Below are 16,141 nucleotides of genomic sequence, written 5' to 3' on the forward strand. Positions count from 1 at the left end.
AGTGATTTTAGTCAGGACTGTAAACCATAAGCAAAAATACCACTGACCACTTCCTGGATAATTAGCATGAAGATTTATTTTTGTTGTTGTTCCAAAAATGCAAAATGCATTCTAACACTTATCCTAGTACCCTTCTAAAATATTATTTTAGTCCACAGTGGCTTTTTTCAGGGTTCCTTTTTCCATGAAAAAACAGCTTTTTCTCTGTAATTTATGTTTTTTATTGTGGTGGGTTTTTTTCTGCACTCGTTCAGGCTCCTGCATTGATGATGAGATGTGTGGTGACTCAACTTTTGCTTCTCAACATGATGTTTTGGAGGACAAAAAGCTGATCTCACCTTGTTTGCTCTTGTCACCGTGTTGCTTGTTTAATGGATGACAGTCAGGGTGACCCAAATGATAAGGTTTCAAACAAAGACTCACTCTTCTGCACTTTGACATTAATTTTTGATGTGATTCAGATTTCCCCGTGAATTAAATGCAGAACACAGAAAAACAAGGTTTATGTGGAAAATATGATGGAACCTTTTTTTTTGTTTTGTTTTGGTAGCTAGTATTAAGATGTATTTTATTAAGAGCAAGGGCACATGTTTTACCCAAAGTAACCCATTTGTTTTCTTCTCCCAAGAGGACACCCTCTGGGTTCAATCCGGGGAAACTAGAAGGGGTATTTTACTGGAAACAGCTTAAAAGAAGGAAATGAGCTTTGCTTCTGGGAGACCCCACAATTGTCCACCCACACGGAGACATTTTCTCGCTCGTCCTCTCTGGAACTCTATTGCTAAAAAGTCCCCCGGAGCCTGTAACAAACAAAGAACCCTTAATATTGTTCATTTATCTCACTCAGAATCCTCCAAGAAGTTTGTTCTCCACACAGAGGTTCAATAAAGCTAACAGCAAGGCCTTCTTTCTTCTCATGATCCCGTCCATGTGGATGAAAGATGACGCATCCATTCATGCAAAGCTCAAAAGACCATGAGCTCACTCGATTTGAGAGTTGTATTGGACTGAAAATAAAGTACACCTTTTTAAATCTTCACATTCCTGTCAGTATGTTTGGGAAATCTTGTCTCCCATCGGATCTTTTCTGACCTCTCTCTTCGTTGTCCAAAGCCACGCAAAGCAGGAAGGTGTCTCCCTGCAGAGAACTCTTAACTTCCTCTTGAACCTGTGGGGATTGGCGTATTGCAGGTTGTCTGATCAGATTTTTATGCTTGTGTAATCCCTTAATGCTTTGCGCTTTTTATCACCAGAATGTCCTTTTGTGACGCTCCGTTGCAGCACTGTGCAACATGTTGTTAACATGTAAAAGTTGTTTATTTACTGCAGAATCCTAATCGCCTCTGGTAATATGAAAATGTATGTATTCTAGTGCACACCATCATGCACTTTGCATATCTAACATAATGCTCTCCCGTTGATAGTGTGTTAATAACTTCCTTGGTAAGAAGGGCAAAACACTTAGAAATAAGAGCAAACAGTTTCTTGTTGTCTTCTAGTAGCTGGTAGATGTGGGAACCTTTAGCTGTCATTCAATAAGAGATGGTCAACTTTTCTTTTCTTAATTTGGTTTGTGTACATTATTTGAACAAGCAAAGGTTGTACAAGATTCACTCTAGGATAATTTTAGGTAAAATCTCATATTTGTTCCTTTTCTGGTTTGAATAAAATGTAGTTTATGTAAAATATTGCTTAAATGTTTGTGTAAACGTCATGATACCGTGAACAACATCCTGTACTATAAGAGCCTATCTCAGTTATCTCACTTATTTTATTTACTTGTTTAACAAACCAGAAACCGCACTGTTTTGTTTTACTTGCCACCACTTGAATGTATATAAGTCACCTTAAATCTCTTTTTCTTTATCAATAAAGTTCTACCTAATCCAATCTAATCTAACAATTTAAAGATAAAGCTATACCATGGTTTACATTTGATTCAAAACAAAAAAGGAACAATTATTCCTGCTGCTAAAAATAATCTTGCATATAGATTTTTACAGTTTTAATAAAATCTCATATGGGTATTGTTATTTTACGACACAGACCTAAGCAAAAACATAAACACCTGCAAATATCAGCAGTTTTCATATAAACATGCTTATTGCAGGTGTTGAATCGGCATGTTGCTGGTAGCTTACTAGCTCTAGTTTTAAAGAAGTTTTGTGCCTAATAAGGAAAAAGGTGGTGTTGATTTGGTTTAAATGTCATGTGCAGATGCAGAGATACTGTGTGTATGTATATATATATATATATATATATATATATATATATATATATATATATATATATATATATATATACACATGTGCATATATATATGCACATGTTTAAATGTCATGTGCAGATGCAGAGATACTGTGTGTGTGTATGTATATATATATATATATATATATATATATATATATATATATATATATATATATATATATATATATATATATATATATATATATATATATATATATATATATACATGGTTTTGCTGGAGGTTTCTCCCTGCCGTTAAAGGAGAGTTTTCCTCTCCACTGTCGCTTCATGCTTGCTCAGTATTAGGGATTGCTGCAAAACCATGGACAATGCAGATGACTGTCCTTGTGTCTCTACGCTCTTTCAGAAGGAGTGAATGCTGCTTGTCAAGACTTGATTAAAATCTAACCGATTTCCTTAGATGGGAAACGTTTTGACCAATCTGTATAATCTGATCCAATCTGTATAATCTGATTGAATTTGATTTTGGAAAGTGCCTTAAGATAACGTGTTTCATGAATTGGCGCTATATAAATAAAATTTAATTGAATTGTTCCACACCTGCCCTTTAACCTGAGGACACACCAATCACTCTGGCACTTCCGCTTATTAAAAAGATTTAGGAACAGGGAGACAGAACGATTTATTAGCTTTAATGCTGTAACATTTTAAAACCTTTATATACAGAGATTATTGCAAAAAGTCCAGGTACTAATTAAAAAACCTGGCTAGCCAGACTGACTTGTGCTGTATACAATGCGTATCAGTCTGTTAAGGAGCTGCTAGAGCCCGATTTCAAAGGCGGGACTAACAGGGTCACTGTCAATAGTTCTAACTTAGAACTAAACTAAAATTCTTCCCTGAGCAGGTCAGTCTGTCCCTGTCCTTGACCTTACGCCCGTGACTTTTAAATACAGAAAGTGATCCCTTTCTAATATCTAAAGGCTTGCTCAGATTTCTCTAAAGGGTTCCCTTTGGACATGTGCAGAGTGAAGGGAATTTGCTCTGAGAAAAGGGATGACAGCTGCAGGTTAAGATATTGAAATATCCGTCATGACCCTAACAAGCAGGTGTTGGCACATTTTATGCCAACTAGACGTCAAACTCAGAAACATTTTTGCTTCAGCTTTCGATGACCGGATATGCCATGTGTAAATTTATATGATGTGGAAAAAGCATAAACAACTAAAGGTTTTGTCTTCTCCAAGGTCAATCATAATTGGAAAAACAAAACAATAAAATAGATATGTATGTGCTATTCCATGCACAGATCTGCTTTTTCCCTTTGTCAAACTAAACCCTCATGATAAATAAGAGTGTAGATTCACTCTGCTTTCCCTGTTTGTTAGGGCCTATGGAGTGACCAATCCTGTTCTGGTTAATGATGTGTTTATGTGGTGAGACATACTCTATTTCTGTCTCTCCTATGACCTTCCATAAGACAGCCACAGCTTTAGAAAAGCCCCCTTAGTGTGTGTATCTATGTTGGGCTACATTTCTGAGGCTTTGCTAGGAGGGGCCAAAAAGGATCAATCAAATAAAAATGTCTAAACGTCCTCCGATTTATCGTTTTGTCCTGCCTTTTTTTTTTTTTTTTTTGTCATCCCCAGACCCCAATGAACCAGGCCTCCACTCGTTCGCACTGTGTTTTCACCATCCATCTCTGCAGGCGTGAACCTGGCTCAGCCACCTTGCGGCGCTCCAAACTCCACCTGGTGGACCTGGCTGGGTCGGACCGAGTCAGCAAGACAGGCCTAGATGGGCAGCTACTCACTGAGGCCAAGTACATCAACCTGTCGCTCCACTATCTGGAGCAGGTATACACGTCTTCATCTAAAGATTCATCCTGATAAAAAAAAAAAAAAAAAAAAAAGAAAATGCTGCGTTCATAATGGTAACAATGATATCTCAAAATAATACATGTTTTCAGGGGAAAAAAGGGAGCAGAATATTACCTAAAACAAAGAACAATGAGTATCAAAATGTGCTTTAGGTGTTGATATTACACTGAAATCTGGTGACTTCCTCGTTACACTATTGTTCCACGTTTGATGCCACCATTTTTACTCTCTTGGGCTCCTTTTTGGAAATTGAATCATATACCTACTCATTACTGTTCTGCATGTTGAACCAACTTATGTTGTTGCAACCTGAAGTGCAGCAATCGATGTGTTGACTATTTGAATTAAACAAAAACAATAGGTTAATGCTTTCTGCAAGAATGTAGTTGAGAGGGAATGAAAGAGCCATTTTTTTACCTGTGCTTTTTTTGTACCTTTTGAAAATTGTCCATGCCTTTTCTGTTTGACGATTGTAAACTTTCCTCTCTGTGCCAAACATTCATGTTCATTTCGATGCTCTCCTCCACAGGTGATAATAGCATTGTCGGAGAAGAATCGTTCCCATATTCCATACAGAAACTCCATGTTAACATCGGTGCTGAGGGACAGCCTGGGGGGCAACTGCATGACCACCATGATCGCCACCATGGCGGTGGACAAACGTAATCTCGATGTGAGCATCGGCACCCCATGGTCACGGTTGGACACATTATTGTGTTTCACACAGAATCTCTAGTTACAACAGAAAAAGTTGGCTAAATGTAAATGTTTTTTTATTTAGCACTTTATATAACCTAGGCTGTACAAGGCTGTTTTTAAGAGAAAAACAATTTGAATCTAAAAGAAAGCAGGATTCTATTCCAGGCGATTTAGTGTTGAAGGATAGGATCATGTGGAGATAGAGTGATTGTTGTGTTTTTTAATTGTTTTTACCAGGAGTCCATCTCTACATGCCGCTTTGCTCAGCGTGTGGCTCTCATCAAGAACGAGGCCGTATTGAACGAAGAACTGGATCCTGCTCTGGTGAGGCTGTCAGAAACCTTGCTGGCCTGCACATTAACACCAACGAATCATGACCACTCCAGATATAAAGCTACAACCCTGATATCGACCCTGAATGTTACAAAACAACCTGCTTCTATTCCAGAATGTATTAATTTTCCAGTGTAAGACAGTCACTCTAACAGCGGCGGTTTTCACATCTTAGAGACATGAACATTTGTCTATCTTATGGTATTAAACAGCTCACATGTTCTGTTTGCATTCTCTCTCAGCCTTGTTTACTTTTAAGAAATTCTTGTTCAGCATAGTTAATACAAATACCTCACATTTTGGAGAGAAAGCATTCAGATGGAAACACGAGCTCCAACTTGATTTAAGTGACTGTTTACAGCAGTGCCTGCTCTAAAATTCATCTGAAGACGATGTCCCAGTTTTACTTTTCCTTTGCAATAGGCGTTATATTTCATTCCATATGCCTATAACTGCACGTCCTTAACTACTTTGCGTCGAACATTGTTACCAGGCGGCTTCTTACACAGTCTTGAGAGAGCTGTAAAAATGGTAAACTTGATTTTTAGCCTTTCCCAGGTCTGAATAAAAGTAGAAGAAGAAAAGAGCATGAAAACGTTTCCCTGCCCCACTGTCAACATGAGAAATGTCACAGTAACTAAAAGCTAGTTGTTTCAACCATTTTATGCAGGTTTTTAAATCAAGGACAGACATAGAAATGTCATATTTATCCGTCCATCCATCCATCCATCCATCCATCCATCCATCCATCCATCCATCCATCCATCCATCTGGTGTTAGTTTATTTTTAGGTCCTTTGTGAAGCCTAAATATTGTGGAAGTATCTAAAATTCATACTGAGCTTTGTATTTATGCTTCAACAATGGCTTATACATTTAAGAGCTTTGTGCTTAAAAAAAGTATAGAATTTTAAATGGAAAAATTCATCCAGTTTTATAAAGCTCAGTTCTGCTCATTCTGACCGTAATTTACTGTCTTTATCCTGTGAGCAGTGATACATTTTACTGTACTGGGGTGAGGCTGAAAGCTGACGTGCTGTGGAAATGCCCGGCTAAGGGGATGAATCCTAAGCCTTCGCAGCTATGTCCACGTCCTCTGCTTCCACCCAGACCTGCCTCAGAACCAACTGCTACTGCATTACTGTTAGCAGGATTTGGCTGTCCACTTGCAAACCCTTCGGAGGTATTTTTAAGAGAGTCTGCGGCTGGCCCCAGTAATCGCGACAGCGTCTGGCTGCTCCCATCTAGGTCTGCCAGAGTTACAGCTTCAGGCAAACTCCAACTCCTTCCTCTGTTTATGGATTTATCATGTCTTTTGCATTCTCTGCGCTGATGTCGCCTCCTTGCCATCCCTACATGAATAACTTCGAAAGGGAACAAAGCAGAGCCTGGAGCGTAATTTATAACTTATAACACTGTCTTTTGTTGAGGTTTAGGATGACACTCTACCCCGCCAGACTGACAGCTCCCTTTTTGGCCGTGCTCATTGTGGTAGCTGATTTAAAAGCTGCAGTTTTCGTATCAGTATTGGATTGGCCACATTGCTTAAGTGGTCCTGTGCTGCAGCCAGAAGGATACTAAATGGATTTCTGAACAGCAGGAAGCCGGCCAGACCAGACAAAATATTTAACAAGTCTCTCATGGAAATGGGAACTGGGAAAGAATGAGGTGTTGAAAAAGTGACCTGTGCTTATAATGAAGTCGGCTGCAGTGACTGGACCATATTAGGTTGTTATTTTCTCCAAGGGCAATGAGGTCAGTCGTAGACCAGAATAAGGCCGGTTTGTGCTCGTCGGTGGAGATTCTCTGCGGTTATAGGATCTCCCAAGATGCCTCCGCGACTTACTGTTGCGTGTCTTTTGTGTGCCTTAGTCAAAGACGGCGCCATTCAGCAGATACCTGTGAACAAACAGAAGCCCCCCATCAGCATTCGAAGGGGATTTTCTGAAAGCAGGTCCAAAATTTCCCTACACTGCAAAAACGGAACTAAAAATAAGAAAAATGTTGTTAAAATGAGTGCATTTGTCCTTAATTTGAGCAGATAAATAAGATGATTTGACAGTGGAATAAGACTTTTGCACTTAAAATAGGAACAACTCATCTCCATCATATTATTTCAAGTGTAGGGTATTATCATCTATCTAATTATTATCAAAATACTCATTCCATTGGCAGATAATCTTATTTACCTGCTTAAATCAAGGACAAATACACTAACTTTAAGGACATTTTACCTATTTTTATATCCGTTTTTCCTCATGTGTTCAGAGACGGTTCAGTCAAGTGTTTCTGCCGTTACATGCGTGGAGCACAGCCCGTGCGTTGTCATTTTTCAAGGAGGATTAAAACCTTGTCCACGTATAGATGGTAGTGGGAAACGGTGCCTCCTCACCCATCGTAAAAAATGAGGCCCCTATAATAGCAGCGTGTTTGGGAGTGGGATGCTGTATACATGCATTTAAAGGGAAACCTGTGGTTAAACTGCAATGCTTCCAGTTTACTGTGGGTGGTTTTCATGTACAGAGGAGGAGGAGGTATAATTTAAAGTAAGCGCTGTGTTAATGTTTCAGAGTTAATTGGGTAACCTATGAGTTAGAATTTAAATGACGGCAGAGCTATTCCGAAATTGGACCTTTACAGTACCTAGCAAAAGTAATAATACCCCTCGCGCCTTTTTCCATATTTAGTCATGTCACAACAGCAGGCTTCATTTGGAAAGTATTTCATTTGGATTTTATGTTATTTGTAGATCAACAGCAGGCTTTACTTAAAAGTAAAGAGAAGAGAAAATGATTCATGCTTTTAAAACGCTTAGAAATATTAATATAAACTCTTCCAGCGGGTTTTCTACAATGATAGCAGATTTCCATGTGCACCCACATCATGATGCTACCACCACATTTTTTTTTTAAGTATGGGATGGTATGTGGTATGTTCAGTGTTAGTTTTCCACCTTGTATAGTGTTTTTCCTGCAAGCCAAAAAGTTTAAATATGGTCGTATCTGAACAGGGCACCTTTCTTCTACTTGTTAGCTTGGTTCCCCTACGTGGCTTGTGGGAAACTGCTAACCTGTAATTTTTTCAAAGCAGTCGCTTTCTTCTTGCCGCTCTTCCATTAAGGCCAGATTCGTGGAGTGCATGACTAAAAGTTGTCCTGTCAACAGGTTCTCCCACCCATGCGGCAGATGTTTGTAGCTCCTCCAGGGGTTTCCATGCGCCTCTTTGCTTTTCCTCTGTCAGTTTGGATGGATGACTTTGTCCTGGTTCTTTGTGCCATCCTCAGACAAGGCATTGAACAGTGCTGAGGGAGATGTTCAAAGCTCATGCTTGGAGGCTTTATTTATGGATTTGGTGGCTTATGACAGGCTTATTGTTTGCACTTGATGTTATTTAGTAGTTTTATTTATATATGTATATGTAGGAGTAAAAGGGTTTGAAGAAAATGCATGCCCTCACTGTAGTGGTTTTGTTTGCAAAGCAAATTCAAGAAAATGCATCATATATCGCATAAAATCCCAAAACATTACTTTTTCACATGACAAAATGTGAAATCCTCCGTACGTATGTCTGCTCTTGCGAGGCTCTGTACGTCTTCGGATATCATTATTAGAACGCACCGCTTTGGTGTCCTGACATGAGTTTGTGGTAACAAAAAAAAGCCCCAAAACTACCTCATCAGTCTTCTGGCCTGAGTCATTTTTATCCATAGAGTATGTAAGTCTGCCATGGTACTGTGGTGCCCCTGTGGGATTTTTTTGCTCTGAAATAGACTGCACCATCCCGCTGACCAACAGCCGGCGGTCAGATTTTTAAGGACGCAGCTGGGAGAATTAACATCAGAGCAGTGGTTCAAACAAAAAAGAGGCAGGGAGCGGCTCTGGTGAAGGAACGGTCAAGCCATGATATTCAGTGTTGAAAAATACGATACGGGGTGGATTAGGGGCAAAATCATTGTTGAGCAAAGCGGCGCCCACCCGAAAACCGCACCATAGCTCTGTTTTCTTTCAGGAGCATCTTGAGTCGACAGCATCTGACCTTTTTAGCTGGTTTTGGATCAGTTAAAATTACCAGCATTAAGTTTGTGTAAGACCACTCTGCCTGACCTTTGACCTTGTTATTAGCTTTTGCTGACCCTTGCCTTCTTAGCATCTTTGTGTGAAGAGGACTGCTGGTGAGTCAGTGGTGCATAGTTGACATTGTCTGTCAAAAAGTGAGGCAGTTCCAGGCCTTTTCACACTCTGTTTGTGCTGATCTATTCAAGTTGCCATTACCATTAAGGTCAGTTGTCTGCTATAAAATAGGGACACCTTAATAGGTAACATGCTATAATTATTTTTTCTTGGGGTGGTGGTATGTAAATGTTCACAAAATGTGAAAAATATACAACTCCAAATCTGAAAGGCGGGGCATATATTTAGCCCCATTTACTTAGATACACCAAAATAAAATCCAGTCCAATAATTTACATTTCTCTAATTTTAGTCCACGTAATCATCTACTCTCAGTCTGAATGCTCTGTTAAGTGAAAGCCTCCAATGGATGTTAGAGGATATTAGTGAACAAACCCAGAAACACAGCAGACAGGTCAGAGATAAAGTTCTCGAGAACCTTACAGCGGAGTTGGGTTATAAAACAATATCCCAAGTTTATAGTATCTCAGCATTGTTTAATCCATTATATTAAAGAAAAAAGGACGGCACAGCAAATCCATCAACACACAGTCGTCAATCTAGACTAAGATACTGGACAAGGAGCACATTAATCAGGTAAGGAGCCAAAATGCCTATTGTAAGAAAACCATAGCAGAGGTGGGAGAATCCTTTGACACTATATCAATTAATCATTCACACCACAAATCCGGCCTTTAGTAATAAGAAATCCTGTTTGTAGTTTGCCACACAATGCCTATAGGAAACAGAAAACATACAGAAGCAGGTGCTCTGGTCAAATAACAGAAAAATTTAACGCTTTTACCTACATTAAAAAAATCACTCTTAACATCAACCCGTAACATGCTGTTGGCAGCATCAGGTCATGGGGAGGGATTTCTTCACCGGTAACTGGGATGTCAGGGTTGGTGCGAAAATGAGCGGAGTAAAATCAATTTATTCAGAATTTATTTAATCAATGACAAGGGCGCTAAGTAAACAGTGGCAGCTAAAGTAGAGAGCTAAAACATGTTCATGTGTTAGAATGGCCCAGTCAAAGTCCAGACCTGGAGTTAAGACCAAATTTATTTGTGTCCGGATTTTTAAACTAAGTTTTTCAATTTTACAAGCAGATTTGTTCTTGACTGGGTGTAATGTTGACGGTTTATGGCGGCACAGCCAGTGTCCCGACCTGAATATAAGGGAGGAATATGTGGACTCAGCAAAAGATAAGGAGGCCTTCCAACCTCCACCAAGACTTGGAGCTCCTCACAAAAGAAAACTCATACCACTGGGAACATGCAAGAAGCCGGTCAGCAATTACAGTATCGAAAGGACTTGATTGCTGCTGAAGTAGATCTTTCATTCAAAGAAAAATGTTAAAACTCTCCCCTCCATTTCAAAATGATGCTGTACTTTTTCATGGTCTATCCCATACTGTATGTCAACGTGAGCAGATTTTAAAGCACTCACGGATTTTGAATCCCTTTGTGTTGACTTGGAAAATCTTGGAGCTTTGGATTAGAGTTCGAGGGCCAAATAAACATGACAGAGACAGGACATTTGTACAAGGATGTTTTTTTTTTGTCTTTTATCATGTGACCTGTATACACCTATAAACTCTTATTGCACTTTTTTCTTCTTTTTTTTTCTTTCTTTCAGCTTATAGCACGTTTGAAAAGAGAAATCCTGTCCCTGAGGGAAGAGCTGGCCATGGTGACAGGAGATCAGAGAAATGAGCAGCTAACTGCAGAGGAGATACAAAGGTATGCCCGCTCTGATTGTTTGGGGTTTTACGTTGGTAAAAAAAGTTATTCCTTTGTTGCTGCGTCTAAGTACATCATGAAATCAATTAAATTGTCATTGTGGCTCTAATACAAAAAAGTTACATGAAATAGAAGATAATTTACATGATTAATAAACCAATATAAACTAGTGCGAATTTGTGAAGTGGAAGAAAACAAATGACAAGATTCTTAAGTTTTTTAGAAATAATATTTTAGAATGATGTATTGGTATGTAAAACTTAAAAGTATGACATGTTTATTTTTTTCCCCTTTCTGATGCATGACATCAAAGGGCTTTTTTTCTCAAATCATACCTTGTGCCACAAATTCATAAAGTCTTGAGGGGACCTTTAAACAATACCATCACGTTTGTATTAAGTCCTCCATCGTGTGAACCTGGCCTGTTTCTAAGCTGAACATGTAATAGAAAATAAAGAACCGCACGTTGTCATGCCTGCATTTGATCCGTCTGGACGGTTGCCTTCTGGTCTTTTCCAGTGGCTGCGTCCATATGTCGGGATGCAGTGTTTTGGACTATCATTTAGCGATAGTTTATCAACAGGCCGCTCCAGTGGAGCTGAAACTCGCGCTGATGTAAATAGTTTTCTTTGACGAGACCCACATTTTAAACCGCTCGGCTGAAGCCATTAACCATTTGGATGCCTGTTGAGGGGAATGTGATGGAAGATTACAACTTGGATTTTTAGCTTTGCTATTACTAAGTCTATGTTTATTTTTACGCCTCGGCTTTTTAGGTTGGAAGAGTTAGTCGGGGCCTTTCTGACTGACCCAGATCCAGATGTGACCCTGTCTCTGGGACCCGATATGAGAAAGATACAGCACTGTTTCCTCCTGCTGAAGGTAAGAGAGTCAACACTGCCCCTGTCTGTAAAGTAACTGCAGGAATGTCTTCTTGTAGAACCGGTTAATTGGGTGGAATAAGTTTATCCATGCATCATTTCCTGCTCTTTTGTTTTTCTGTCTTGTCACTGTCGCACAACATTGAGTTTTCATGCTATGATTATGCAAGGGTTAAACTAAAGGACACTTTAATTTCTGGTTGTTTTAGTTATTTTTAAGAGCAGTTATACTGGTAAGTTATTGTTCTTACCGGTAACGTCTTACAAGCACATAAATAAAAACACAATGGATTTGATCACCTTGTCTTATTGTCTGTTATCCAAACATGGACAAGCCAAGCAAACTCATGTCTCTGTACTTTAAAATTGGCTTAATTCTAAAGTACAGAGATAATTTTAAAATTATAAGAAATGACCGTTTTAAAACTATTTGCACGTTATTCCATTGCCTTCATCAAATGATGTCCTGCATCATAACGAATCAGGAGGCACAGTCCATAATGGTTGAGATTCCTACACATAAATGAGCATAAATATGTAGGAAAAAAATCCAAGAATCCTTTTATGGATTAAAAAAAACACTCCGTAAGAGGCTCTGCAGACAGGTAGAGATGGACAATTTGCTTTGGCAGACAAAGTACAGTGATTGCAATCAGTCATAAAATGCAGAGCAGAAAGATGTCCGATACACAGTATCCAATTTTCTTCATGTGTTCATGAACAATAGATAACAGAAACCAGTTTATCAACATGAAGTTTAAAAGATAAGCTCTCATCAATCAGAATACCTCAATATTTGTTTAAATTCTAAGCCCTTGAGCGGTTGACAAGCTGGGGAAGTAGGCTGCTTGTCAGTTGATTATAGTGTAGCTTTTGATTTCTCTGCATGTAAAACTCAATGTGTGACACAGGGAATATAACGTATGATATTACACATATTAATATTGGACTGACCGTTACATTGCAGTATATTGCGCAGCTCTAATTAGAACCAGAGGCAGCGTCACCCTGTGCGTGAGACAGAGCAGCTGTTGTTACACAGCTCTGCAGCTGAGCAGGATTTTACTGATGTTTCAAAACAAAGACAAATTGACTACAGAGTAGGCATTGTAAACTGTGTTCATCATATTATATAAGGGTTTAGCCTGATTAGCACCAAGCATTCCTTTTACCAAAGAGGTAATATTCGTCAATTATTCCCCATATTGGGATCTCAGAGGTTGAATGTGTTGCAAAGCGGCGTTGTTTTGTTGGGGAACAGTTACTTGATTTGTAATCTAAGTGTTAATCAGTTATTTTGAAAAACACATGTATTGTGAATTATGGTGTGCAAAGTGATGTTATTATGCATGACTTCTGATAAAGCCACAGTATTTATACCTAACAATCTAGTTTAGACTTGTTTAAAAAAAAAATTAGTTTGAAAAAGTGGTTGTTTGTTGTCATGGCATCCAGACAAAATGTTTTGGTGAGAATATCAGTGTTGTTCCTGGACAAAATACACAAATTTGGTTTGTGCGTTTACAAACAGAAAATGTTTTTGTCTGTTTCCTCGCTGCTGCTGATAGCCAAGAAAAAAAAAAAACCTGTGCAGTGGTCATCCTGGTTCGGTTAGAGCTGAAGCATCCTCCAGACGCAGCGCCAGATCCCACTTAAACATCTGTTTATATCCTCTACAGTTTGTTATGATCTGCAAACTCTATCTCCTGGTCAGTTTGTTCCTGCAAGCATCACCTCTGTTCTGGTTCAAATTTCATTTCTTTCTTCTTTGTTTTTGAGGCAGGATTAATCTTCCAACTCTCAGCCTGTCCTTGTTTCAGGGTCAACGCTGATGTGCAGTTTTCTCTTTTTTTTATGGTTGCTTGTGTTCATTCGCAGTGTGATGTCAATGATGAATTATAAAGCTAAACACAGAAAATGGAAGCCAGTTTTCAAATTAGGCCCCGCTCACTTCACTTTGCAAAAGTATTTATTCCCCTACAACTGTTTCACTTTTTGTCACTTAACAACAACAAATGTCAATGTCTTTTATTGCGATTTTACATGAATTTTCAACAAAAAGTCCCTCATAATGGTAAAAATGGAGTAAAAGGGCTAAATTATTTTGAATAAAAATCTGAATAGTGCAATTTGTGCATTTGGATTTAGCCCTACTTACTGTATATACCCCTGAATAAAATATAGTATAACAAATTGCCTTCAAAAAGTATCTTATTAGTAAAGAACATCGGTGTGTGTGTCATTTATTCTCAGTTTAAGTACAGATGTTCTTTGAAGGCTTTAGACATTGTTAGAGAAAGTTATTGAGCAAACAGCATCATAAAGAGCGAGGAACAAAGCAGATCAAGTTTCAGAGAAGGTAAAAGAAGGGGTTAAGTAAAAAAAGGCTTTAAATCATAAGCTTTAAACATCTCTGAGTTCATTGTACAGTCTATTATCTGAAAATGGAAAGAATATAGCCCAACTACAAACCAACCAACACATGGTATGCTTGCACCACAGGCAGGGAGTCCATTGATCAGAGAAGGTGCCAAAAGGTCCGTGGTGACCCACAGCAACTACCTTCAGCTTCTTTTTCACTCCATCCATGACTCTTCCTCTGGGTCTCCTCTAGGCCTCCTACCTGACAGCCTCAGCATCCTTCTACCTTCTCCCATCACTACCCTTCCTTTGTAGATGTCCAAACCATCTCAGTCTGGCCTCAGTCTGGAGGTGCAGACATCTACAGCTCACATGGCAGAATCATTTGACAGGAGAGCTGTTAGTCCTGCACTTCACAAATCAGACCTTTATGGAAGACACGGTTGGTAATTCCTTTGGAGTCCAGTTAGCCACGGTCCATGTAGACGTCACAGCAAAAGTATGTGGTAGAAGATGCTCTGGTCAAAAGAGGCAAAGAGAAAAGGAAACTAACTCTTCAAATCGCTGTGGATACTTTGAAGATGTTCTTCATCTTCAGCAAGTAGAGGAAGAGTATAAGGGAAGATTACAGGAGGTAAACCTGTCAGAGGATGCAAAAGACTTTAAACTGTGAGGCAGGTTCACTTACTAGGAGAAAAAAAACACCCTTAACAACTAGTCTGGACCTACAGTAAAATGCTTTATATTGAAGCATATTCATGTGTTACAATAGCCTGGTCAAAGTCTTGACCTAAATCGAATTGGGAATATGTGTCAAGATTTGAAAATGTTATGTTCGCTGACGTTTCACTCTCTAAACATACACAGCTGGAGGAGACATACCTCAATAGACTTGCAGCTGTGTTTGCAGCAAATTGTGATTCTCCATAGTGTTGGAGCAGGGTTGGGTCGGGGGAGTTGACTGCTCTGTGCGTGTCTCTCTGCTTCTCTGAGCTGGGGGCTCATTCTCCTGTGCCTCACTGTCAGGCTCCCTCCACGTTGAGCATATGGCTACTCTGTGGAAGTGGCTAGTGTCTGTCTGCCTGGGGCCGCTGCAGCCTCTAGAAGCCAGAGTCCATCCGGCCCTTGCGGCTTTTGGGCACCAAGCTCTGCAAGGTTTCTGACCTTCTCAACAGTCTTAACAACCTCACACTTTAAGGTGGCAAATTAGCACACATACCTACACACACGGACACGTGTTCACATTTACACAGCCATGGAAATAATCCAAAAGGCTGAAGGTCATACAAACACAGGTTGTCATTTCAGCACTGTGACCTGTGTTCTTTGATGCTTAGATGCAACTCTGATTTTAAAAATTCAGTGTTGCAATTAAGATACCATCCCCTTATTTCCTTTTTTGTAGAGCAAAGCTCCCCTGGCACATGTAAGCAACCAACTTCTTTATCTGAAACGCCAAGATGTCAACTTCACTATTACTTTCTTTTTTGTTTTCATGAAACACAATAATAATCAACAAAATCCACTGAAGTTTGGAGTAGAAGCGTCAACCAATGTAACAGATTTCAAGGGATATCAACTCTTGCACGAGACTGTAATTTTAAACACATTTTTGAAAGTTTCGTATCCCTCTGCCACAGCCGTTAGTGTTTTGTTTTATGATCAATTGATTTGGGAAATTTAAGGCTTTTATCATACATGGGCAATATTTCTCTTTTGTTGTTTTTTCTACAGTCGATGATTTTGGACAAAAAGAGTGCCAAGGCTGGACACAGTGAGCGACAGCAGTCACTGACAGGAAGTAGTGAGAACGCTCAACTTCTCAATGTCAGCGCAGCAGGGCAAGAAGTGGACCAAACCTGA

The 16,141-nt window shown here is 39.3% G+C and overlaps 1 protein-coding gene across 1 annotated transcript in view; it reads left to right on the plus strand.

Moving 5' to 3' along the window:
• The window catches only part of LOC118561063 (kinesin-like protein KIF6), a 28,916-nt gene extending 12,775 nt beyond the window's left edge, over nt 1–16,141 (plus strand). The window contains exons 7-12 of the mRNA XM_036132824.1: nt 3,861–4,067; nt 4,621–4,764; nt 5,028–5,114; nt 10,933–11,036; nt 11,813–11,918; nt 16,013–16,141. Of these exons, the coding sequence (XP_035988717.1) occupies nt 3,861–4,067; nt 4,621–4,764; nt 5,028–5,114; nt 10,933–11,036; nt 11,813–11,918; nt 16,013–16,141 (777 nt within the window). The remainder of the gene's footprint in view (nt 1–3,860; nt 4,068–4,620; nt 4,765–5,027; nt 5,115–10,932; nt 11,037–11,812; nt 11,919–16,012) is intronic.

The sequence above is a fragment of the Fundulus heteroclitus genome, unplaced genomic scaffold (genome assembly GCF_011125445.2).
Source record: "Fundulus heteroclitus isolate FHET01 unplaced genomic scaffold, MU-UCD_Fhet_4.1 scaffold_55, whole genome shotgun sequence".
Classification (NCBI taxonomy): Eukaryota; Metazoa; Chordata; class Actinopteri; order Cyprinodontiformes; family Fundulidae; genus Fundulus; species Fundulus heteroclitus.